We start from the raw sequence: 26,819 nt of genomic DNA, 5'->3' as shown, positions 1-26,819 counted from the left end.
CAAAGCGCCACAGCCTGGGTGGCTCAAACAGCAGAAATCTATTTCACATAGTTCTGGAGGCTAGGAGTGTGAGATCAAGGTGTTGGCAGGATTGGTGTCTAGTGAGGGCCTCTCTCCTCGGCTTGCAGATGGCTGGCTTTGTGGTTCTATTTTTGCTATTGGTGAAATAAGGGACAGTGAGCTCAGAAGGAAATAAACTTCTGGGGTCTAAGTAGCCTAGGGGGAACAGTGAACAGACCTGCAGTGACACTGCCCAGCTGGCCAATACTGGACTGCATTTCATCCCAGACAATTTCAAGACACAAGTTTGTTTTATGTTCTATTAATACCACATAAGAATAAATACTATAAATTGTAATTGTAAGACACCATCAATTGTTAAGTCTCACCCTGATCTCAGAAATGCTGAAATTTGAAAAAAATACGTGTTGTGTCTTAGAATTGATGAAAGACAGTAGATCCTGTTTCTTAGTTTTTGGCAGTGAGGATCCACTGAGGTGGAGGGGCGGGCAGGCCATGTGCCTGGGGCCTCAGATGCTGGCTGCTATCCAGTATCAGCGTCCACACAGGGAAGTGGAATGGTGAAGCATCATCCCAATCGAGGCTCCTCACTTGGAAAACTGGCTAAATCCATGGCTGGGAAACAGATCCCAAAAGCTGCATAGGCCCCACTTGAGCTTTTTGGTGGGCCTTGTAAAATAAGCCCATCACTTGGGCATCTGACAGACCTGGGTTCTTGCTCTAAAGCTGCTGCTCACCAACCAGGAAGTTGAAAGAAGAAAGGCTCCAAAGTGCAAAGAGGGGCCAGGCACGGTGGCTTATGCCCATAATCCCTCCAAGGTGGGTGGATCACTGGAGCTCAGCAGTTCAAGACCAGCCTGGGCAATATGGTGAAACCTTATCTCTACAAAAAGAAGAAGGAGAAGGAGAAGGAGAAGACGACGGAGGAGGAGGAGGAGGAGAAGAAGGAAGGGAGGAGGAGGAGGAGGAGGAGGAGGAGAAGGAGACAGAATGAGACCCTGTCTCAATAAGTAAATAAAAGTGCTAAGAGGGCTTTGCCAAACGTTGCATGCACAAGATGGTGTGTGTGAGAGAGAGGGCTTGGAGTCAGGGGTCCCAGGGTTCGGTTTTGGCTTTTCCCTCCCTGGTTGTGGACTGGGCCATGTCCCTCTGCCTCCCTGGACCTGTTTCCTCTTGGGTAAAGCAGTGGAGTTCAGTTACTCATCCAACGAATGTGAACTGGGGGCCTCCCCTTCCAGGTGGTATGCTGAAGGCTGGGGGTATACAGGGTGAGATGTAGCCCCAGCTCCAGGAGAGCTCTGTTCAGTGTGGAAAGCAAGGAGTGAAGAGAGCAGAGAGGAGGCAGCCAAGCATTTTCCATGCTGTGTCTCCTTTAATCCTCATCATCACCATATGTGATGGGTAACGCAGGCATTTTTATTCCAGGTTCAGGGATGCAGTCAGGGAGACTGAGAAAGATGATGCTGCTTACCAAGGCAGGGCCAGGGTTTGGACCTGCTCTGCCTGACCCAAAGCCAGTTCTCTTTCCTCTTCACCTTGGATGGTCGGTCAGAAGTTTCCTTCTAGCACAGCATTCTCAGATTCTATGCCAAAAATTAGCCTGTGAATGTCACATTCTGACCGGCTTCTACAACATCCCCCTCGCTTAGCAACCAAGTAAGGAAGAGCCTCTCTCTGCTCAGGAATGGTGGGGCCAGGGGTGGGGTGCAGGGTAGCTCAGCTTGTCTAACCTGGCTTGTCTTCTAAGGAGGTGGGGAGCACCATGTTTTAGGGGAGTGAGCCTCCCCCTCACAAAAGCTTTCCATCTACACTCATGGGCATGTCAGTGGTGTGACATGCCATCTGAGTGACTCCACTTTGCCTGGTCATTTTGTACCCAGCAGCTCTTAATACAGTCCAGCAGTTCACACTAGAAAATACAGAAATCAAGGGACTGCTCCATCAGTGAGCATTATGTTCACAGGTTCGTGTCACAGGATGAAGGGATGGGAGAAGATGCTGGGGACCAGTCCTTAGTCTGAAGCCTCCATGGCAGCCCCATCAAGGGATTTTTTGGTCTCTGTTTGCATATCTCCCCGGATAGGAGGATGATGCTTCCTTTCAGCTCTGGCTAGAAGAGACTTCTAGCTGGTAGAGCCCAACAATACCTTGCGCATTTTGCCGAGGGAGATCTCAGGCTGAGGACAGTGAAGTGATTTGCTCAGGGTCGCCTGGTGCAACAGTGGAAAGCCTGGGTCATAGTCTTGGCACTGGGAAGCCTGGTTCTGTCCTTGACCTCACAGTTGAGTGGAAATAATCCCAAGGGAGGATTCAGGCTGGGTTCTTGCCTCAACCAGGTCATTTAACTTGAATTAAATGATATTTAATTCAATTTAATATCAGCCAAGGCCTACCATGTGCCAGGCACTATACTTACACCTAATGTGACCACCTCCATGAACCCTAGTTTCTCATCTATGGAAAAAAATACCTCCTGTGCATCTTCTCTCAGAGCCCTGTTAGGAGGATGAAATGAAGAAAAGGAAGTAAAGTGCTTTGTAAACTGTAAAGAGCTGTGTCCATTGAGGCACTGTTGCTAAAGCTGGCCATCCTATCTCTGTGGTCCAGTCTGCCTGGAGCGGACTTCCCACTTAGCACTGACCACCATATTGGAATTTGTTTATCTGCTCCTCACCCCCACCAGAGTTCCCAGGGGAGGAATGTTCGGGGTTTGTATTTGATTTCCCAGAGCCTTGCCCTGGGCCTGGCACATGGCAGGTGCTTAACAGTATTTTTGAATGTCTTGGTCCATTCAGGCTGCTATAACAAAATGCCATAAACTGGGTAGCAGAAATGTATTTCTCACAGTTGTGGAGGCTGGGAAGTCCAAGTCCAAGATCAGGGACAGGCAGATTTGATGTCTGGTGAAACCTTGTTTCCTGCCTCATACATAGCTGTCTGTCTTCCCTGTGTCCTCATGGGGTAGAAAGGGAAAGGGAACCCTCTGGGGCTCCTTTTTTTTTGAGACGGAGTTTCACTCTTGTTGCCCAGGCTAGAGTGCAATGGTGTGACCTTGGCTCACTCCAACCTCTGCCTCCCGGGTTCAAGCGATTATCCTGCCTCAGCCTTCTGAGTAGCTGGGATTACAGGTGTGCGCCACCACACCTGGCTAATTTTGTATTTTTAGTAGAGATGCAGTTTCTCCATGTTGGTCAGGCTGGTCTGGAACTCCTAACCTCAGGTGATCCGCCCAACTTGGCTTCCCTAAGAGGTGGGATTACAGGCGTGAGTGGGGTTTTTTTTTTTTTTGAGACAGATTCTCACTCTGTTGCCCAGGCTGGAGTGCAATGGCACGATCTCGGCTCACTGCAACCTCCACCTCCCTGATTCAAGTGATTCTTCTGCCTCAGCCTCCCGAGTAATTGGGATTACAGGCATACGCCACCATGCTCAGCTAATTTTTTTTTTTTTTTTTGTATTTAGTACAGATGGGGTTTCACCATGTTAGGCTGGTCTCAAACTCCTGACCTCAGGTGATCCACCCACCTCGGCCTCCCAAAGTGCTAGGATTACAGGTGTGCACCACCGTGCCCAGCCCTGGGGTCCCTTTTGTAGGAACAAATCCCATTCATGAGGGTTCCACTCTCATGACCTAACTACCTCTCAAATCCTATCCCTCCAAATATCATCACATTGGGGGTTAGGTTTCAATTCAGGGATATCATAGGGACACAAGCACTCAGTCTGTAAACAGAACATGTGATGATGAGCTCTGTTTCTCAGACCCAGGGAGATGCCAACCTGTGGGCACCGGAAGACCCCAGGGTGAAGGGCTAGGGAGAGGGCAGGTGGGAAGGGTGACCACTGTGGATGGACAGGGTGTGGGTCATTGGAGAGAAGAGGGTGGTGAAGGGTCTACGTTGTCTCGGGTATATACCCTGGGGTTTGTCTTCTCACGCCAGGAAAATTTAGGACACGGGCACACATGAGGAGTTTAGGAGCAGAGTTTTAATAAGCGGAAGAGAAGAGAAAGTGAAACAGCTCTTTCTATATAGAGAGAGGGGTCTCTGAGTGGAAAAGACTGGCTGTTGGTGGATACACCAGACTTTTTTTTTTTTTTTTTTTTTTTTTGAGACGGAGTCTCACTCTGTCGCCCAGGCTGGAATGCAGTGGCCGGATCTCGGCTCACTGCAAGCTCCGCCTCTCGGGTTCATGCCATTCTCCTGCCTCAGCCTCCCGAGTAGCTGGGACTACAGGCGCCTGCCACCTCGCCCAGCTAGTTTTTTGTATTTTTTAGTAGAGACGGGGTTTCACCGGGTTAGCCAGGATGGTCTCGATCTCCTGACCTCATGATCCACCCGTCTCGGCCTCCCAAAGTGCTGGGATTACAGGCTTGAGCCACCGCGCCCGGCCTACACCAGACTTTATAGTCCAGCTGGAGGAGGCGGTGTCTGATTTATGTAGGGCTCACAGATTGTTTTGATCAGGTGTGGCGAGGAAGGCTGGTTGCCCCACCCTAATCTTATGAAGCAAATGAACTCTCCTTGGCCGGTGCCATCTTGTCTGCTCCTTACCATACACGTGACTGGCAGAGACGGGATGATGGAGCTGCTGCCTTGAACGTGTCTAGTCCCTAGTTCCTGCACACACTGAGCTGTGCAAGCTCCCAGCTTGTTTGTCTATGTCTGCAGCACGATTTTACAGGCTGCTATTTGGTAGAAAATGATTTTGGGCTACTTTTCATTACAAAGAAAAGCCTCACCAAGGACTCCCATACCCTTACTGTCTGCCTAAGTGATTTCTTTTTAACTCCTATATCAGTGGGGCACTCCAAGCAGCGGGAGTGACTTTGTTAGCCCAGCTTGGAGCTCTAGTTTTTGGCTCTCATGTAAATAGAAATTAACACCTACTGGGCGCGGTGGCTCACGCCTGTAATACCAGCACTTTGGGAGGCCAAGGCGGATGGATCACCTGAAGTCAGGAGTTTGAGACCAGCTTAGCTAACATGGTGAAACCCTGTCTCTACTAAAAATATAAAAATTAGCCAGGTGTGATGGCATGCGACTGTAGTCCCAACTACTCTGGAGGCTGAGGCAGGAGAATCGCCTGAACCCTGGAGGTGGAGGTTGCAATGAGTTGAGATCATACCACTACAGTCCAGCCAGGTGACAAAGCAAGATTCTGTCTCAAAAAAAAAAAAAAAAAAAAAACACCAGGCCAAAACAAAAGTTTTACTCAGGCAAGGTTTCATAGGCTTGCAGCTGGAGCAACACACGGGAGCATTGTACGGGAAAGGGATCCTGGTGCTAGCTCCTGGAAGGACTTGGCTCTTGTCATTTTAAGGTAGCTGAGGCAAGAAAAAAAGGAGTGGCATGTAGGCACATAGAGATGGGGAACTTTTAGCACCTGCGCAGTTTGACCATGTGTTTCTCATGCATATGTCTCATTAGCGCGTTAAATCTCCAGCCCTGGGTGTGATTTTTAGTATTACGATATGATTATAATGAGGAAAACTTGGTGAAAGGTCAATGCTGGAGTCCATCTTGTCTTCAGCCAACTGCACCTGGTCTGGTTCTTGTCAGGAATGCCAGAGGCCTGCTTTTAGCAACCTTGGGAGACAGCACTCGAAGAGGTAAATGGTTAGTTTTTTATTTTTATGGTTACAAATTCAGCCTGGTCAGCTAACTTAGGAGAGGGGTCCCCCTTCGCTATGTGATGTGGGTCAGCTCGTTAAGGGATACAAGAAGGCAGCAGAGGGAATATGCCTGGACATGTGAGGCTCAGGGGGTCTTGGTGACCTAGTCTCTTGTCTTCTCTATACTGTCTTAGGTCAGGACATGGGGCGGTCATGGAGAGCCTGTCTCTGCTCAGGAATGGTGGGGCTGGGGTTTGGGGGCAGGGTGGTTCGGTTTGTCTAACCTGGCTTGTCTTCTAAGGAGGTGGTAAGCATCATGTTTCAGGATAGTGAGCCTCCCCCCACAAAAGCTTTCCATCTACACTCGTGGGCATGTCAGTGGTGTGACATGCCATCTGAGTGACTCCACTTTGCTGGTCATTTTATGCCCAGCAGTGCTTGTACAGTCCAGCAGTTCACACTGGAAAATACAGAAATCACAGGACCACTCCATCTGTAAGCATTATGTTCACAGGTTAGTGTCACAGAATGAAGGGGCAGGAGAAGATGCTAGGGGCCAGTCCCTAGTCTGGCACGACAGAGCCCCTGCCCTTACCAGCATGTGGATCAGCCAGAAAGATGGTGGGGGGCTGGAGCTGCTCATCCTAGCTGCTCTCCAGAGCCGCTTCTGTGTCTGTCTTCCAGGTTGGTGGTGACATCCCATTAGTGGCTTGAAACTGACAGTGGTGACAGTATTTATTTTATTTTATTTATTTATTTTTTGAGACAGAGTATCACTCTTGTTGCCCAGGTTGGAGTTCAATGGCATGATCTTGGCTCACTGCAACCTCCACCTCCCAGGTTCAAGTGATTCTCCTGCCTCAGCCTCCCAAGTAGCTGGGATTACAGGCATGCACCACCACACCTGGCTTTTTTTTTTTTTTTTTTTTTAAAGTAGAGACAGGGTTTCTCCATGTTGGTCAGGCTGGTCTTGAACTCCCAACCTCAGGTGATCCACCCGGCTTGGCCTCCCAAAGTGCTGGGATTACAGGTGTGAGCCACTGCACCTGGCTGACGGTATTTATTTGAAACTGACGATGGTGATGATATTTAGATGAAATTGGCCCATACTATCATACTACAGATCAGGGCTTTGTTTACCAGTGCAGCACTAGCTGTGAACAAGTGCCGTGTGATGATGAAAGTCCTCACCAGGTATAGGATGGCACAGCCTGGGCTGGGACTGACTCTACTGGGTAGAGTTAAGGAGGCAGGGCTTACACAGTGTTGAAGGATGAGCTGTGAAGACAGAGTGGTAAAGGGAGGCCCAGACAAGTGTGGGATGGCAAGACATATCCTGTGGTTCCGTGAAAGGAAACTGTGGATGTGAAGGCACTTGGCAACTTAATACAAGGTGTCAAGCAAAAGGGTGTCGAGTAAACAAATCCAACATAGGATGTATAAAGTGAACTGATTAGGGCTGGGGAGGGGTACCCATATCATAACACATTAACCTTTGCTTTTAGCTGGCAGGATCTCTAGGGATTTCAAATGTGGCTCAACAAGGCCTTTGCCCAACTCTTTGGTAAAGGGGAACCCAGGCTTTGGAGAGGGACTTGGCGTAAGGAAGTGAATGGGCTGCAACACTCTGGGGCTGCCAACTAACCTGGAAATGTTGACAAAGGTTGTGCCCTGTGTTTTGGTGGTGGGATGGTGGGAGTGGCAGGGAATTTGGCAGGAAACGGGACCAGGAAAACAAGTGGAGAGGGTCAGATAGAGCAGGCTGAGCGTGCACTTCTTCATGAGTGTTAGAGCCAGGCAGCCCTGCCTCAAAGCTTGTTTTGCTGTCCTTTGTGTCAGGTGGGGTCCTGGGTGCCATGAGTTGCTCAGTGAGCCCCCATTGGTCTCTGTGCCTCAGACTGGGGTGAGTGTGTCACTGGACTGTTTCCACAGCTCGGTTGGTGCCACACTGTCCCGAAGGTTCTGAAGCAGACTGAGGTCACCAGGCTGTCTGGGCAGACGGAGCTGCCAGAGTCCCGTCCCTCCCTTTGATGGGCCTGTTATCAAGGTTGTTTTGCTCCCGGAGCTGATCACAGGCCTCGTTTCCCAGCCAGCCACCCACCCCCATCAGCCCAGAGCCCCCTGGGACACAGGCAGATGTAGGCGGTCAGTGTGGAGAGACTGCAATTCAGGAAGGGGATGGGCTGAAATTTCTTGGGCCAAGAAACTGGCCCAGGACTGACCTTGGCTAAGCCCCCACTAATGACAGACTGATGTTTTTTTATTTTTATTTTTAGACATTCTTGCTTTGTGGCCCAGGCTGGAGTGCAGTGGTGTGATCTCGATTCACTGCAATCTCCACTTCCTGGGTTCAAGCAATTCTTGTGCCTCAGCCTCCCAAGTAGCTGGGATTACAGGCATGCACCACCATGCTTGGCCTATTTTTGTGTTTTTAGTAGAGACAGGGTTTCACTATGTTCATTAGGCTGGTCTTGAACTCCTGACCTCAAGTGATCCGCCTGCCCTGGCCTCCCAAAGTGCTGGGATTACAGGTCTGATCTGTAAACACCTGGGATTACAGGTGATTACACCTAGCCTGATGATTTTGTTGTTGTTGTTTGTTTTTTTGAGATGGAGTCTTACTCTGTTGCTAGGCTGAAGGGCAGTCGTGCGATCTGGGCTCACCGCAACCTCTGCCTTCCGGGTTCAAGCTATTCTCCTGTCTCAGCCTCCCAAGTAGCTGGGATTACAGGCGCCTGCCACCGCACCTGGCTAATTTTTGTATTTTTGGTAGAGATGGGGTTTCACCATGTTGGCTAGGATGGTCTTGATCTCTTTTTTTTTTTTTTTTTTTTTTTTCTGAGACGGAGTCTCGCTCTGTCTCCCGGGCTGGAGTGCAGTGGCCGGATCTCAGCTCACTGCAAGCTCTGCCTCCCGGGTTCACGCCATTCTCCGGCCTCAGCCTCCCGAGTAGCTGGGACTACAGGCACCCGCCACCTCGCCCGGCTAGTTTTTTGTATTTCTTAATAGAGACGGGGTTTCACCGTGTTAGCCAGGATGGTCTTGATCTCCTGACCTCGTGATCCGCCCGTCTCGGCCTCCCAAAGTGCTGGGATTACAGGCTTGAGCCACCGCGCCCGGCCGATGGTCTTGATCTCTTGACCTCGTGATCTGCCTGCCTCGGCCTCCCAGTCAGACTGTTTTAAGAGTAATTTGTAAAAGGAAGCTGGAAATTTGGAGTGAATAAACGGGTGGTTAGACAAATGCTGTGTGATTTAGGCTGCAGTTTACACAGAGTGGCTGCATCCTAGGCTGCACATTCTGAGGTATGGGCAAGTGGGGACCTTGGCCACCCCTGCACTGGGAGCTCTGGCCCAAAGGCAGACCAGGGTCATGAGGCTAGGCCCTTCTTAATACGGTGGAGGGCTTTTGGAGGTGCTAAGGGCATGAGGTCACAGAGTGGTGCCTGCTGCTGGCCTTCAAGCACGCAAGGCCTGTTTGGTGGTGGTCCTCATGAAGTAGTCACACCAGTGGGTGCTTAGGGTTCCCTCAGGCACCCATTCTAATTGTCCCTCGGCATGCATGGGACCACACCTAGGGCAGGAACTGAGAGCTGACAAGTGTTGTGTTCCCGGCGTTGCTCCTTCAGCTGGGATGGAGCCCTTGGCGGCATAAAAGGGTAAACTGAGTCCAGGTGAGATCGCCACAGGGTCTCACCCAGGACAGTGAGGGGCTCACAAGCAGCACATCCCTGCTCACAATTCGCACTCAGACTCACCTGTCCACCGATGGTGCTGCCATCACTGCTGCGCATTTGTTCTCCATCTTTCTCACATTTTTGCCAAGCAGAAGGCCGAGCTCACCTAACCTGGATGCAGTCAATGAGATTGCACTGCGTGCCCCCTCCCGCCCCTAGTGCAGCGGCGGTGTGAATGCACACCCGCCCTTGCTTGCCCTTCCTGCCTGGCTGCCAGCTCTGCTCCTGCTGTTCCCTGTGCCCATGGCGCTCTCTTGCTTATTCTGTTAAGGCTGACCTACCCTCAGAGGCCCACCTTGGCCATCCACAAGCCTCCTTCTGAGAACTGAGCCCTTTCCCTGAGTTCCCACAGCACGCTGTGTGAAGCTCTAAACTTTCTCCAGGCTGAACTTAGCTGAGCTTATTCGTGGCTGTTCCCGTCCTCAGGACTGACACAGCAAGTGCTCCGTAAGGGCTTGTTAAACTACTCTCCTGGAACTCCTAGCCCCCGCCAAGAGTCCACCCTGACTACCTCCTGCAAGAGCACTGAGCTCCTGGGTGCCAGGCCTAGCTCGGAATTTTCAGAGACACCAGCTCGTTTAAGTTGCATAACCCTGGAAGGGGTTGTTGCCTGATGAGGAAGCAAATCAGAGACGTTCAGTGACTTGTCCAAGGTTACAGAGCCTGGGAGCTCTGGATTCAAACCCAAGTCACTGTGACTCAAGACCAGTGTTTTTCCCCGTTGTAAGCAGACACAAAAGAATAACAGTCCTTTATCATTTATACTGTATTCTCACGTACATTATTTCATTTGATCCTCACAACAGCCCTGTGAGGTAGGTAGGGTTATGTATTACTGTTATGCCCATTTCACAGATGAAGAAATGGAGGTGGCTCAGTGAGGTGAGTGACTTACATAAAGTCACACAGCATGTTAGAGGCTTCACTGCTTCTGCAATTTCTCTAAAGTCAAGCTGCTTGGATTAGGGAGCACCGAAAAGATGGACAGTTTTATGGAAAAGGAAAAAGGGCAGTGGTGATTTGTAAGATTTCTTCCTCACATTGTTTTGTTGTGGCCACAGCTTTTGCTACTTGGTCTAAACTGGGTTCTCCATGAGGGGCTTTCCCAAGTACTCTTGGCCTGGGACAGCTGTTTGTTTTTGGGATGGAGTCTCACTCTGCCGTCCAGGCTGGAGTGCAATGGCACACTCTCAGCTCACTGCAACTTCTGCTATCTGGGTTCAAGAGATTCTCCTGCATCAGCCTCCCAAATAGCTGGGGTTATAGGCGCCTGCCACCATGCCCAGCTAATTTTTGTATTTTTAGCAGAGGTGGGGTTTCACCATGTTGGCCAGGCTGGTCTTGAACTCCTGACCTCAGGTGATCTTCCCGCCTCAGCCTCCCAGTGTTGGGATTACAGGCATGAGCCACTGCGCCTGGCAGAAAAGCTGTCAGAGAGACTCCTGGGTCCCATTTAGGGGGGAAAGGGCCTTTACTGCTCAAGGGAGCTGGCTCTGCCCATGGCCCAGTGTACAAGCTCCCTACTCACAGGGCTTATCTACGGGAAGCCCCTTTCTGGGCCCACCTCCCATGGGTGCCTGTGTCACCAGGCTTCCTTGGCTTTGTCTGAGGACCCCTGCCCGGGGGGAGGACCCTGGGACTCTCAAGGCCAAACTCACTTTAGGGATGAATCATGACGTGCAGTTTGGAGGCCTGCACAGCTCATCACCCGGTGGGAAGCAGTGCTTGGGTTGCTTGCCCTGGATGGCACCCCATGGAGACCCAGGGGTAGGACACAGGACTGCAGGGGAAGGCCGCCTTCCTGAGGGCAGGGTCTTAGGGGCCACACATTTACCCTAAGGGCACTATTATGGTCCACACCACTCCTGGGCTCCTTGCTGCACAGCATGCTCGGAGACCCTGTCTCTTTCCTCCGGATCTCCTCAGGGGCCGCGAATCTTCCTCTTCCAACAGAAAATGGTCAAAAGGCGTATGGAGCCATAGCTTGTGGGGAAGGTGGGTGAAGTGAGGGTCACAAACAAGATGAAGCTATAACAAAAGGGGACGACTTACAGGGGATAGAAAAGAGCTAACTTTGATTCTGAAGACAGATCCCAGAGGGGAATCTGAATTCTGAGTAATAATGTTTTCAGAAAAATTTCTGGCCTCTCAAGGTGACTATTTTGAAAGCAAAGATATGTAACTGGGTGAAAGCGAAGGTCTGCCACCAAGATCCAGCAAGTGGCAGAACAGATTTTGGCTCAATATAGGGAAGAACTTTCTAATAGCACCGTCCAACCATGGCAGGAGCTGCCTTGGGGATGGCGCACTACCTATGAGCTGAGGTATGCAAGCAGGCCAAGGTGATCACTTGCTGGTACCCAGGGAGAGGCGCTCATCCTCAGATGTGCTGGGGTGTTCTAGGGGTGGGGGAGGGAGAAATAATCATCGAATTATTTCTAACCCTGAGAATCCATAATATATTTGTTTAAAATGACCTATTTCAATGATACCTCAAATTTTTGGGAAAACAATGACAAAAGTCAGGCGACAGACTGGATTTGGAAGCGCCTTTCATTACACTGGCTCCAGACTCTTGCACATCTTTGCAGAGATAGCAGACCCTTTCTGAAGCCAGGAATCCCTTGATTCAGCCCCATCAAGAGGCACATTCCTACCTTCTGAACCCTGCCTGGACACTCATTCCTCTAGACCCTGCCACACCTCATCTCTGTCCCCCAAGAGGGGACACTAACAGGGCTCTGAGAATGCATGGCATTCCAAGCCAGCCAAACACGGTCACCCCTGGGCAAACATTCACAATTATCGATGCACCCTAGGGAGGGAGGGGCAGGTGTGACAGGAACTGCTGGGGACTTTATGTCCTGGTTAACTAGAGGTAGCCTCTTGTTCTCATCCCATCCTCTCCAGCAGGGCCTTCTTACAGATGGATAAATGCGGTACTGGCTAGTGGTACAGACGGGTGGAGCCCAGGAGAAAGCCGCCACTCCTTTGTCCCGGCTGGAAAATCCTCCTGTGGCCTCCTTTAGTACACATCAGCTGACTCTTCACTTGTCACAATAGCCCATCTGCAGCTCAAAATGGCAAGAAAAAAGGTGGTTCTGTTCAGAGGACAATGGATTCCAAAAGGTGGACTTCATCATGGGGGGAATCAAGTCCTGCTACACAATTAATACAGATTAGTACAGTCCCCTGCCTCGCACCACTGGCGAGATGCCCTCCAAGACCTGGCTGACATGAGCTTCTTGGGACTCCCCGTCTCCAATGCTGTTGGGGTCCTTTTACCTGTACCGTATTAATCGAATAATCTTATTGTTCATAAAATCCAGAGCATGTGGGTGAGAAGAATCGATGCAGAAGCCATCGCTCAGAGCGATTTTCAGTACCTCCTCCACGAAGACCTGGAAGCTGTTGATCTGCTTGTTGGCAGGCACCACCCAGAGCCTCTTGAGGTTCTGCTTGGTGTACTCCTCCTCTGGCAGGCCCTCCACATTGGCCACCCAGTCCAGAGTCAGGTGGTTGGGGTCCTGCAAGTGGCTGGTGATGGAGGAGAGATTGCCATTGGAGCAGTAGTAGAGCTTAGAGCCAAGGAGTTTGAGGAAGAGGCAGGAGGTGCTGAAGATGTTGGCGTTGAAGACCTCCATGCTGGAGGAGGAGAGGCTGTAGATCTGGGGCGCCTCGCGCACAGTGAAGTGGACCGTCTGCACATGCTGGTTCAGTGTGATGTTGAGCATAGCATTCTTCTCGGCCTTGGAGAGCTCCACTTCCTTCTCCTGCAGGGCCTCAATCAGGGGCTGCACCTGGTAGAAGTCGGCCTCCCTGCGGAGCAGGCCCATCTCCTGGAAGTCCTCGGGCAGGTCAAGGTGGGAGGTCCGCAGGAAGTTGAGGATATAGCGGAACACTTTGCCGTCACGGTCAATGAAGCAGTTGCCCTGGCTGTCCCTCTTGGTGGGCATCTTCCCACTGAACATGGCGCCTAGCATGGAGTCAGGGAAGCTGGTCAGGGTTGCCAATGAGGTTGTATAGAGCTTCCCCCCGACGTTCAGCGTGATGGGGTCGGACATGGCAGGAGACTGGGTTGCTGGAAGTGGCCCTGGAGAGGGTGACAAGTGAGAAATGACTATAACCAAACCTCATCTGAGAACTCACAGTCCTTAACTCCTTATTGTACATCAAGCCTATGCCCTTGGGATTGAAATGAATTAATACCTGATGAATGGGTGATAATTGTTAACACTGTGCAAAGTACATTAGCTTCACTAGGGAGAAAGGAGAAAGGGAAAAGGAAACAGGAAAAGAAAGGAAAGGACCCCTAAAGCCTGGGTCCCCCTGCCGATGTTCTGTTCTAATTGGTCTGGAATACTGCCCCAGCACTGGTTTTTTGAAAGAGTTCCCTTAGTGATTCTAAATGTTCAGTTAGAATAGAGAACCACTGGTCTAAAGAAAGAAAGGAAAACGTGCCTGGACTGAAAGCTATGCTACGTGTTTATACATATATTTGCTTGCATAATAGTTGTATCAGCTGGGCACGGTGGCTCACGCCTGTAATCCCAGCACTTAGGGAGGCTGAGGTGGGTGGATCACCTGAGGTCAGGAGTTCAAGATCAGACTGACCAACACGGTGAAACCCCATCTCTACTAAAAATACAAAAATTAGCTGGGCATGGTGGCGGGCACCTGTAATCCCAGCTGTTCAGGAGGCTGAGGCAGGAGAATCGTTTGAACTCAGGGGGTGGAGGTTGCAGTGAGCTGAGACTGCGCCATTGCACTCCAGGCTGGGCAACAAGAGTGAAACTCTGTCTCAAAAAAAGAAAAGTTGTATTATCTTTTGACATAGACAATATAATCATCCATCCCTGTCGTGCAGATGAGGAAAACTGTGCCAGGATTCATTCCTCAAGCTCAGAAAGGCGAAGTGCCTCGCCAGGATTCAAACTCAGTTTCCTTTATATGAAAGAAAAATGTGTAAATGCTTACTAGCCAAAGATCGGTATGTTCTAAGTACTCAACAAATGGTCTGAGATTTATGCATCCAGGCTCAGTGCTCCTCCTTCTGTACCAATGACACTGCTGAATTTAATTATTTTTCTCTCAAAGATTTGACAACGAATGGCCATGATTAGTGTCATTTCCATCTATCTTCAAGGCCCACATTAGGTCATTCAGCTGTCTGGACTGCAAATGACAATCCTTTCTAGACTTTCACTGCTCCCATGCTGACTTGCCTTGCCATGAAAATGCTCTTGGCTCCTGGTGGCCTGTCCTTTGCTGTCATAACACCCCAAGCTTCTCTGAAACTGGCTGCAAGGTCAGTGCAAATGCAGGACTCTGTCAGAGCACCCTCCTGAAGGTAACCTATCCACTCCTTAACAAAGCCCCCCGATCTCCCAGCTGTCAGCATCTATGGCTGGCGCATCTCCTTCACCACATGTTCTAGAAAACAGGAGATCTCAGTTGCAGCTTCCAACACTATACCATCCCCAGAGCCAGCCTGTGGACAGACTCAGTCATCCTTCCCCGACATGGCAGGTAGGGATGCCAACAGGAACTGCCCCAGGATTACCCCCAGAAGAGCCTGTGCTGGTAGAGGAGACAAGAGAGAATGAAGGCACAGTGACAAGACAGGTAGAAGATGTGGGAGACCATTGGGAATGAACCTTGGTCCATCAAAAACTATCTGGCTGGCAGACACAGTGGCTCACACCTGTAATCCCAGCACTTTGGGAGGCCAAGGCGAGCTCAGGAGTTCGAGACCAGTCTGGCCAACATGGCGAAACCCTGTCTCTACTACAACAACAACAACAACAACAACAAAGCAGGGTGTGGTGGCAAGTACCTGTAGTCCTAGCTACTTGGGAGGCTAAGGTGGGAGGATCGCTTGAGTCTGGCAGGTCGAGGCTGCAGTGAGCCGTGATTACGCCACAGTACTCCAGCCTGGGAGACAGAGTGAGACCTGGTCTCAAAAAACAAATAAACAAAAACCCATCCTGCCAAGCATGCTTACTGTCTAGATGGAGAAACAGAGGTTTGAGGAGGCACCTCCCCAAAGTTACCCAGCAGGGGTGGCGAGAACTTCTGAACATTTCTGCCTCCCGAAGAGGCTGACTGCACTGAGGCCTCCTTTCTCCAGAGGATGGGGGCCATGCCAGTGTGAGATATTCGGCTGCCATGCTCGACTCTCTGGCGGGGGCGGGGGTATGTCTCCTCATGAGTCCTCCCCAGTCTAACAGGGCACTTTGATATTGTAGAAAGGCATTCCCCATCTGGAGTGTTTGAGGAGAAATGAGCCCATGTGAAATATAAAATTGTCAGTAGAAGCCTGGAGCAGATGGGCTGTGAGACGGTGGGGAGGTCCCACAGAGGTGTGGGCGAGCCGCCACTGGGGGCGTGGCTGCTGCTGTGGAGACTGACTGCCAGGCAGCAACTGGGGAGGGTGCTGTGACTCAGGGCTGAATCTGGCCAATTCTGTCTCCAGAGGGCCCAGGCAGGAGCTGGACCCAGGAGTGGGTCCCCTTTACTTAGTCTAGAATCTTCTTCCCTGTTGCCCTCTTTTTATTCTTTCTGGATAGAAATGTGCATGTTCTAGTTTCAGTCTTTCTCCTCGAAAACAAACACCCCCCTGCCAACACTGGGTTTCAGGCCCAGGCTCTGTGAAGTGGTTCAACTCCATGGCAGGAAAAGGAGCAGGTGTCAGAGAGGACATGGACAGTTCCATGGTCCACAGACCCTTATCTCTTCCATGCGTTAGTGCTGAAGTACTCAGAGCATTACAGGCAGGGGAGGTCAGGAGCAACAGGGCATTCCCTGGGACCCCTGGATAGGTGCCCAAACTCCTATTTCTCTGCTTGCAAAAGCAGCAGAGCACCTGCTTTCCTGTGCCCCCGATGATGTCATGGCTCCCAGTCATTTGTCTGGGGAGAGCAGCACAGTTGTACAGGCAGTCAGGGCAGACGCTGGCTAGCAGGCAGGTCTCCTGCTCCGAGTATAGGAAGCTCTCTGTGGTAATCTCCCCTTACCTATTGAGTCACAGAGCTCAGTCCTCCAAGCCCTTCTTTTTTTTTTTTTTTTTTGAGACAGAGTCTCGCTGGCACCAGGCTACAGTGCAGTGGTGTGATCTCAGCTCACTACCACCTCTGCCTCCCAGAATTCAAGCGATACTCCTGCCTCAGCCTCCCAAGTAGCTGTGATTACAGGCGCACACCACCACACCTGGCTAATTTATTTTTGTATTTTTAGTAGAGATGGGATTTCACCGTGTTGGCCAGGATGGTTTCGATCTCTTGACCTTGTGATCTGTCTGCCTTGGCCTCCCCAAGTGTTGGGATTATAGGCGTGAGCCATCGTGCCTGGTCTAAGCCCCTATTTTCTAGTCACAAGGCCACAGTGTCCATCATCACAAATCTACGGCCCTGCTACAAAAGGCACAATGACACGACACAAGGGGAGCTTCATGAGTCGGCGGAGGTTTGCAGTCAGGTAGCGGGAACTAACACCGCTGAGACTCAGCCCCCCATGGCTTCCCAGCTGCCTCCTGGCCACCCCCACCTGGATATTCTGCAAGCGAGGCACGAGAACAGGGTCTGGAGACACGGAACCGGGCCAATTTGTGCTAACTTCATGAAAGAGAAAACACCAAGGTCTGGGGGCAAACAATCTGAGGCCAATTCTGCTGACTTCTCAAAGCTGGATCAAAAGGAAAACCCTGGGTCTGGGGGCAGGGACCCTAAGGCCAATTAACACCAAATTCCTAAAGCTGAACCAAGAGGAAAAACCCCATCTCCCCAGCTGGGTGACAAAGGATCAAAACGCTTCTCTCCCAGCAACCCTCCCACTCCACCATGTCTCAGATGGAAAGGGAGGGGGCCTTAGATTGGGACCATCCCTCTATCTGCATAGGGTGCCCATTCACTTCAGCCTTTAATTAGCCACAGACTAAATCCTTCGTCCAGATAAGGGGTAGCTGATAAGACCCTCAAATGGGGTACTTAAAGCCCAGAGAACTTTGTAACTGGGCCTTTGAGTTCCTTGCTCCGGCTCACTCCTACCCTGTGGAGTGCTTTCTCACTTTAATTCCTGCTTTCGCTGCTTCGTTCCTGCATTTCATTCCCCTGCTACTCTTTTTATTATTATTATTTTTAGTAGAGACAGATTTCACTATGTTGGCCAGGGTGGTCTTGGACTGACCTCAACTGATCCGCCCATCTAGGCCTCCCAAAGTGTGGGGGTTACCACGTCCAGCCCCTCTGCTACTTTGTTCAAAATGCCAAGGACCTGGACAACTCATAGTCAAGACCCTCCACCAGTAACACAGGTACCAGAAGCCTCACCTGTGCATTCCTCTGCCCCTAACTCTGCTGTGAACTCTTCTCAGCCACCCAACTGCCTGAGGGAGGCAGCCCCGACTCCAGCCCTACAGGCTGTCTTGACTGTCTCCTTGAACCCATCCCTATAGCTACTCCCAGAGCTCAGGCCTCATCCCTGCCCCCTTCACCCCTACATCCTCACTCGGCTCCCTGCCTTCTGTCTACCTTCCTTTCTGGACTGCAGACCTCCCTGAAGCACCGGCCCTGCCCAAACCACTTTCCTCTTCCCCTCTCATGCCTAACCCTGCCCTCCTCCACGCACTCCGGACACCACTGAGTCAGTCTCCTTCATGCTGTCACCTGCCCTGCCTTTGCTGTCCCTAGACCACCCTTGTCTACCTTCTCTCTGCTGCCTACCTTTCAGGCCCAGCCTAGGAGTCATCACCTCTCTATGGCTGTCCCCAATCTCCAGCAGGTTAACAGCTCTCCTCTCAGGGCTTCCTGGTGCCCTGCACAACCCCCTCTGGCAGCACTCACCATTCCATCTGCAGTGATCTGCTTTGCACATGGCCTTCTTCTCTGGCTCTATCAAAATGCAGATCAGTGGACATCCATATGGGGAAAAAAGAACCTTGGTCCATCTCTTATGCCATATATGAAAAATAAACTCAAAACAGATCATAGACCTAAATATAAAATTTAAAACTACACAACTTCTAGGAGAAAATCTTTGCAACTGTGGATTAGGCGAAGATTTCTTGGATAGGACCTAAAAGGGACAAACCATTAAAAACATCAATAAACTAGACTTCATCCAAATAAAAAACGTCTGCTCTTCAAAAGACACTGTTAAGGAAATGAAAGAATAAGACACGGAGAAAATATTTGCAAAACACCTATCTGATAAAGGATTGTTAACCAGAATATATAAAGAACTCTCAAAACTCAGTAACTCAGTAAGAAAATATCCCAATTAAAAAACTGACAAAGCTGGGTGCAGTGGCTCATGCCTGTAATCTCAGCACTTTGGGAGGCTGAGGCGGGCAGATCACTTGTGGCCAGGAGTTCAAGAACAGCCTGGCCAACATGGCGAAACCCTATCTCTACTTAAAAAAAAAAAAAACAACCAGACAAAAGATCTAACAAATACTCCAGCAAAGAAGATATGTAGATGACGACAATCACATGAAAAGATGGTCAATATCATTAGTCATTACAGTATGAAAATTGAAATCACAATTACATGCTACTATACACCTATTACAGTGGCTCATATGAAAACTGACAATGCCAAATGAAGGTGAGTACACAGAACAATGGAAACCTCATACACTGCTGGCAAATGGTAACCACTGTTGAAAATAATTTGGCATATGGTATGGTTTGGCTGTGTCCCCACCCAAGTCTCACCTTGAATTGTAATAATCCCCATGTGTCAAGGGCAGGACTAGGTGGAGATGATTGAATCATTGGGGTGGTTTTCCTCATGCTGTTCTTGTGATAGCGAGTGAGTTCTTAAGAGATCTGATGGTTTTATAAGGGGTTTCCCCTTTGCTTGGCACTTCTCCTTGCTGCTGCCATGTGAAGAAGGACATGTTTGCTTCCCCTTCTGCCATTATTTTAAGTTTCCTGAGGCCTTCCTAGTCCTGTGGAACTGTGAATCAATTAAACCTCTTTCCTTTATAAATTACCCAGTCTCGGGTATGTCATTATTAGCAGTCTGAGAACGGACTAATACAGCATACAATTATCCCATGACGCAATGACCCTGCTCCTAGATATTTCAGCTATAGAAATGGAGACATATGTCCATGCAAAGACTCATATGTGAATGTTTATGGCAGCTTATTCATAACTGCCCAAACTCAGAAACAACTAAAATGTAAACAGATAAACAAATTGTAGTACATCCATACAATAGAATACAACTCAGCAATATATAGGAACTACTAAAAGACATTACCACATACCTGAATTTCAAAAGCATTATATCAAGTGAAAGAAGTCAGCCTCAGAAGGTTACATGGTGCATGATTCTATTTGTATAACATACTGGCAAAGGCAAAACTATAAAGACAGAAATCAGATTAACCGAATTCCCGGGGCTGGGTTGGAGAGAAAAGACTGGCTACAAAGAAACACAAGGCATATTTTGGAGTGATGGGAATATTCTATTAGGTTGGCACCAAAGTAATATGATGTGGTGGTGGTCAAATGTCTTTATAAAGGCTGTCAAAATTCATGTAACTGTACACATCTAAAAGGGTGAATTTTGGCCAGCTGTGGTGGTTCATGCCTATAATCCCAGTACTTTGAGAGGCCAAGGCAGGAGGGTCACTTGAGCCCAGGAGTTCAAGACCAGCCTGGAAAACATAGTGAGACCTGTGTCTCAATTAAAAAAAAAAAAAAAAAAAAGGGGGTAAATTTTACCATACGTAAGTTTTACCTCCATAAACAGGAAAAAAATGAAGGTTGTGACCTACTGGCAAGTCACGACATCAATACAGTTAAGTGGGTCGTGACCAATTATATATTGTTGTGAACCTTTTGTTTCAGTTGTGTGTCCATGAACTGGATCATGGTATCTTCATACTGTGGGTGACAAAACAATTTTTTTGGGAACCACTGCCTAGTTTGTGGGCTGAGAGCAACTGCATGCCTCACGTCTGCATAGTCACCGCCTCGCACTCGGGGGAGGGGTTGTGTGATACTGTGATATAATAAGCAATATACATTTTAGATTTGTACCCAGCTGTTGGCCAGGGTTAAAAACATTGTAATTTCCCTAGTGATAATAGCTATAGGAACTTCTTCTATTTTAATAATTGATTTTGTCCCAGTAGGTGGAGGTTGCAGTGAGCCAAGATTGTGCCACTGCACTCTGGTTTGGGTGACAGAGCCAGGCCTTATTCCAAAGCCCGCCCACCCCCCAATTAATTATAGTTGTTATGTTGTCCTAATCCAAATCTCAATAGTATTTTTCAAAAAAGATTTAAATAATTAAAATTTTAATCTGGAAGCACTGATGACTGATAACCTGAAAGAATATTTGAATAAGACATCTTAGCACAATGTATTAAAACCAGATTATAAAGCAATGACATTTCACTCCGTGGTTTTAAAACAATGAGAAGAGAAGGAATTTGGTAACAAATGTGAAGAGACACAACTAGCAATGTTTAAAAATAAACCTATTGATAAATATATTGATCCTTACAACTCTGGGACCCAGGCAGGACTGATCACATTGTCTTTATTTCAAAGACAACCTAAAGCAGACCCAAAGAGTGTGAATCCCTTGCCCAGGACTTCATGTGCATTCTTGATCTCAGAGTCATGGCGTCTGGGAAGTTCTGGTTTGGACACCCTTCAGAGAACCAGTCCTTTAGAGGTCTTCGGCAGGAAGCTGAACCCAGCCACAGAGGGCCTAGCCAACAGCCTGTATACTCATGGCGACCTGGAGTAGGCAAAGGCTCTTTTCTGTGCAGCTTCCTTTTTTCCTACATTACTGTCCACTTCCATAATCAGCATTACTTCCATAATCAGCATTACTTCCATAGTGAAATGACTTACCATGCAATCCTGTCGGTGGGGACTAGCTGTTGTAACAATAAACGTACTGAGTAATGAAAATTGTCCATCTATCATCTATCAGTCAATCACCTATCCATCATTTCCTAGCTGTGCTCACTCAGAGAGCCTAGAAATGACACCCAGTAGCAATAAACACACCTAGCCCTGGATCTTTGTTTCTGAATGTCATCATCTCTTCTAAAAGAAACCAGGGCTTCCTGGAGAAACTGATGATTCCTGAACTTTTACAGGAAAAGTTCAAGGTGAGTTCATATAAACCAGTGATTTAAAAACAAACAAACAAACAAAGAAAAAAAACAAAGAGTCCAGGATGGGTGCGGTAGCTTATGCCTGTAATCTCAGCACTTTGGGAGGCCGAGGCAGGCGGATCACCTGACGTCAGGAGTTGGAAGACCAGCCTGGCTAACATGGCAAAACCTCATCTCTACTAAAAACACAAAAAAATAGCTGGGCGGGGTGACACGTGCCTGTTATCCCAGCTACTTGGGAGACTGAGGCAGGAGAATCGCTTGAACCTGGGAAGTGGAGGTTGCAGTGAGCCAAGATCACACCACTGCACTCCAGCCTGGGCAACAGAGTGAGACTCTGTCTCAAAAACAAACAAACAAAAAACAGAAGTCCATAATGTTATTCCCCAAAGAGAGGGTGAGAAGATGGGAGTGAGAAAGATAGAGACAGGGAAAATTTATTCTATAAAAAAGAATACTAGCTAATAAACACAGAAGGAATGGTAGAATTAGAAAATTACCAATTTGCAACCCTCAGTGTTGCTATTCAAGCAAGGATGATCCAGGGATGTGGTGTGAAAGGTTATCAGGAACACATAATTATAACAGACTCAGAGAATCACTTCACAGATTACCTATTAATTGTAAGAGAGAAAAATGTACCCTTACGATAGAGAGATCAGGTTGCCATGATCTTACCTAATAATCAAATGTAGCATTCATGGATACTAAGACCCTGACATCATATCCTCCTGACATGCAGTAAGTACACATATTGCCAAAAACTCAAATCTAACCCGAATCTAATCATTGATAAACCAATCAAACATATTTAAATAGGTGGAGAAGCTCTATTTATTTATTTACTTATTTGAGATACAGTCACACTCTGTTGCCCAGGCTGGAGTGCAGTGGCACAATCTCGGCTCACTGCAACCTCCATCTCCCAGGTACAAGCATCTCCTGCCTCAGCCTCCAGAGTAGCTGGGAGTATAGGCACGCACCACCATGTCCGGCTAATTTTTGTATTTTTAGTTGAGATGGGGTTTCACCATGTTGGCCAGGCTGGTCTCAAACTCCTGACCTCAAGTGATCCGCCCGTCTTGGCCTCCCAAAATGTTGGGATTACAGACATAAGCCACCATGCCAAGGGGCTCTATTTAGATTAAATGAGTTGATAAAAGAGATATAATAAAATGCAATATGTACATCTTGACTGGATCTGATTTTAAAAACCAGAAACTATATAAGGTATTTTTGGGCAATTATATTTTTTTTTCTTTTTTGAGACAGGGTCTTACTCCGTCACCCAGGCTGGAGTGCAGTGGCGCAATCATGGTTCATTGCAGCCTTGACATCCCCAGGCTCAGGTGATCTTCCCAAGTAGCTGGGACTACAGGTGCATGCTACTACATCCTGCTAAATTTTGTAGTTTTTGTAGAGATGGGGTTTCACTATGTTGCCCAGGCTGGTCTTGAACTCCTGGGCTCAAGCAATCTGTCCGCCTTGGCCTCCCAAAGTGCTGGGGTTACAGGCATGACCCATTGCACCTGGCAGAAAATTTTTAATAACTATTACATTGGGTAATACTGACTTCTTGCTTATAACGCATAATGTATTATGGTTATGTAGTAGAATGTCCTTATCAGGGATACATGTTGAAGAATTTAGGGGTCAAACGTCAATAAACATGTCTGTAACTTACTTTTAAACAATTTGGCCCAAAAAGTGTGTGTTTGTGTAAAAGCACAATTGGCAAATTGTGAATTGGCGTATCTAGGTTAAGGGTTGTACTTTAAGCTTTAATGTAAGCTTGAAAATTTTAAAAATATTTGTATTTTAAAAGAAGGGAGAAGAATACTTCCTTCATAGGGCCAATAGATGTAAAGTTACAGTCACAGTGCCAGACCCCAATAAATAGCCAGACTTAGTAAGTTACAGATTTACTACTACTACTTAGAAGTGTGAAAAGTTCGTAATTTTCCTTCCCAAGTGTTGCTGAATTTTGAAGGGTGAGGATGCCAACCAGGGCTAAGTGGTGGAGGAGTTAGAATCTAAGTCCGGGTGGGTAGTCTGGATAGACCCACTACCCACAGAAACCACACCACTAGGCCATTTTTTTTTTTTTTTTTTTGAGATGGAGTTTCACTCTGCCACCCAGGCTGGAGTTCAGTGGCATGATCTCGGCTCACTGTGACCTCCACCTCCCAGGTTCAAGCGATTCTTCTGCCTCAGCCTCCTGAATAGCTGGGATTACAGAAGCGTGCCACACGCCTGTCTAATTCTTGTATTTTTAGTAGAGACAGGGTTTCACCATGTTGGCCAGGCTGGTCTCAAGCTCCTGACCTCAAGTGATTCACCCACCTCGGCCTCCCAAAGTGCTGGGATTACAGGCGTGAGCCACTGTGCCTGGCGAGGCCTGCCTATCTTCTGTGCTGTGATTCTGCCTGGGAGAAGATGGCTGTTCAGGCCTTGTTTTTCCTGCCTCGTCATGAACCCAGAATCTCTGTACCCCAGCAGGAAAGAAACTCCTGTCATGACTCACTGTGAATGTTGACAAAGGCCACTCCTGGGCCTCAGAAATGTCAAGGATGGGCAGAAAGAACTGGAGAGAGGCCAGGCGCAGTGGCTCATGCCTGTAATCCCAGCACTTGGACGGCCCAGGTGGGAGGATCGTTTGAGTTCAGGAGTTTGAGAGACCACCCTGGACACCATAATGAGACCTCGTTTCTACAGAGAAAAAAAAAGTTCGATTGCTTGAGCCTGGGAGGTCAGGCTGCAGTGAGCCGAGATCACGCCAGTGCACTCCAGCTCGGGCAATAGAGCAAGACCCTGTCTCAAAAGAAAAAAAAAAAAAGAAAAGAAAAAAAAGAACTGGAGAGGCTGTGTGGGGTAGGCGCAGACCATGCAAGGTATTCGGTATTACTTGGGTTTGTATTTGAATCATCCCCTGCCCCTTACTAGCTGTGCAGCCCTAGGCACGTTCCTGGGCAGATGATGATTGTAACAATAACAAACACTACAACAGTAATAATAATGGCTAACATTTATTGAGCAGTTATTACCGTGCTAGGTACTTTATACATGTTAATCTCAGTCTCACAGATGAAGTAGATACTATTACATACCTACTTTACAGACCAACCATACCAGGCCCTCTTCAACTTCTGCAATTTGGCATCTGCCATCCCCTCTGCCTGGACCTTGAAGACAAATCCCATGCATCGGCCAGGTCTCTCAGCTGGAATTCATTCCTTCTCTGCATCTCCGGAGAATTTTATTCTAACCCCTTACCACCGCCAACTTTACTTAAGTAAATGGATGCCTGGCTCCCCTGCTGGGGCTGGGGATGCCCCTTTCTATATCCACAGAAGCATGCAGAATAGGGAAAGAGGAAGAAATTTCTCTCCTGTTTAGTCAGATCCATTTTCCCCACCTGGATTTTTAAAACTTTCTAATTTTGAAATGCTCTCTTGAATTTTCAATCTGAAATCTAAAGGCATGTGACAAGGCCAAGGTGATTACTTGGGAGTAAATGCAAGAGTTTCCACTACGTAAGGGAATGGATAGCAAGTGGCTGGGTAAATTTCAAGAAAGACAATGCTCAGAGTGACTACTGTGTCTTCCAGTAAGTCGGAGACTTCCCCACCTTACCCCACGGGGAAAGGACTCTGCCTTGAAGCCCTCAGGACGACTACCCTTTCTTCACCTCCCCTTCCTGATCACCCCACATCAGACAGCTGCATCTATAATTGTCTTGCCCAGTCCATATCTCTAAGAAGCCCGTAGGCTGCTCTATTACCATCACAACCCATAGGTAGGGAGAGAAAAGGTGCTTTAGACACAAGGACCCCAGAATGAGTTGCGCAAAAGGCAGGAGGAGAGAGAGGTGGGCTGGAAGAAGGACACCACAGAATCTGGCATGGCAAGGTATTCTTTCACCTGGCGTAGACCTCCAACCACCACTACCATCCCCTAACCCCTTCCAGAACTTTCCTTCACCTTCTCAGCTCACTCTCACGCTTCAACTTGTGCTTTTCCTCAGGCACCAGCACCCCATTTCAAACTGCTCTCTTCCTACCGTCTCCTCCAAACAGTAAGTTATAAACACTGTGCTTTCAAATCCATCTCATTTCATCCTCACAGTACCATACGAGGGCTGCCTTACAGGCTGCCATTCGGAAGGGTTGGGGGGACTGGTCCTGCCAGAAAATTTGCGAAGGTCAGGGCATCAAAACTTTTCTTTCTTTCCTGCCTGCCATGCCAAGCTAAACCCCTGCCTCCCCGAGTGCAGGGAAAAAAGCAAGGTATTTGAAGTAAGGAGTCCTGAGTGGTTTTAGGCAAGTCCCTTCTGAGCCTCACATTCCTCACCTGTCAACTGCTATGGTGACGCCTCTACTTTCCATGGCGTAAGAGGTCAAGGAGATCACGGGTGTGCCACACTGAGCTCGGGGATGGACTCTATTTCCAGTCAGTAAAGGGAAGTGTTCTATGCATCACAGGTTTTGCCCACGCCGCCACAGCCCTGCCGGCCCAGGGCTCTCCAGACCGGGGCGAGTTCCCTGTCATCTGTGTCTCCGCCCTTCCTTCACCAGTCCCACCCAGGCTGGCCTCATCGGCTTTTTCCGCACCCACTCCCCAGTTCTAGAGCCCCGACTCCGACCTGACAAGTGCCCCACCCCGACCCAGATACCCCGCCCCTCCTTGTCCCACCCACCAAGGACTCCTCCCACAGTCCCGACCCTCATTATCCGGGCTTCTCCGACTATCACCATCCGCCCTAGCTCCTCCCACCAGCCCCACCCCTCTAAGAGCTCTGCCCCCTTCGGCTCACCCAGCGCCGAAACGCGTCCCCTCCCCCGCAGCCACAGGCACTGCCATCCCCATTTCACAGATGGGAATGGCGAGGCTGGGATAGATTAGTCTCATGGTAAGACAGGTGCCCAGTGGGCCCACGTACCCTTGCCAGTAGTCCCCGAGCCCCGCGACCCCGGCCGCGCCGCACCCACCTCCTGCCCTCGCTCTGCAGCCTCCCCTCCGCAACCGGCCAGCGCAGCTTTGCGAGGAGGGCGGAGGGTCGGAGCCCAGCCCAGGGGCGTGGCGGTCCGGGGTCCGCGCGCCGCCTTCCGGGACTGGTAGTTCTCTCTGGGCTCCTCGCAGCTCGTTGCGTCGAGAGCGAACTCCATCTCCCAGGAGGCATTGCTGCGAGTTGCTCTGCGCCCCGCCTCGTCCCCGCCGGTGTCCGGCTGGCTGGCCTTAAAGGGGACGCGGTCAGAGTGGCAGCTCGCGGGGTGGCCCTCGCTCCGGCTCCGCCCCATTTACAG

At 49.1% G+C, this 26,819-nt stretch overlaps 1 protein-coding gene across 5 annotated transcripts; it reads right to left on the bottom strand.

Annotated features, from left to right (window-relative positions):
• Window positions 1-10,113: 10,113 nt before the first annotated feature.
• On the bottom strand, window positions 10,114-26,747 carry KCTD21 (potassium channel tetramerization domain containing 21). 5 transcript variants are annotated; one of them, XM_017948800.3, is made up of 3 exons: window positions 26,505-26,539; window positions 18,212-18,443; window positions 10,114-13,464 (listed from the first exon to the last, which is right to left on the bottom strand). In XM_017948800.3, the coding sequence occupies exons 2-3, from the start codon at window positions 18,354-18,356 to the stop codon at window positions 12,653-12,655; spliced, it is 957 nt and encodes a 318-aa protein (XP_017804289.1). In that variant the 5' UTR covers window positions 18,357-18,443; window positions 26,505-26,539; the 3' UTR covers window positions 10,114-12,652. The 5 variants fall into 5 exon arrangements, with proteins under 5 accessions (XP_017804289.1, XP_009185254.2, XP_003910519.1 ...); XM_009186990.4 differs by lacking the exon at window positions 26,505-26,539 and adding an exon at window positions 19,085-19,126; XM_003910470.4 differs by lacking the exon at window positions 18,212-18,443 and having other exon boundaries at window positions 26,505-26,747.
• Window positions 26,748-26,819: the final 72 nt, after the last annotated feature.

This window comes from Papio anubis, chromosome 12 (assembly GCF_008728515.1).
Source record: "Papio anubis isolate 15944 chromosome 12, Panubis1.0, whole genome shotgun sequence".
Classification (NCBI taxonomy): domain Eukaryota; kingdom Metazoa; phylum Chordata; class Mammalia; order Primates; family Cercopithecidae; genus Papio; species Papio anubis.
This window is presented reverse-complemented; position numbering and strand designations above follow the sequence as displayed.

Bases quoted from the DNA above. Each gene is read 5' to 3' on its own strand.
- KCTD21 (XM_017948800.3), bottom strand. From the start codon at position 18,356: ATGATCTGTTTTGAGTTTATTTTTCATATATGGCATAAGAGATGGACC. The intron at 13,465-18,211 runs GTGAGTGCTGCC...CACCCTCTCCAG, and splicing joins AGATCACTGCAGATGGAATG to GGCCACTTCCAGCAACCCAG.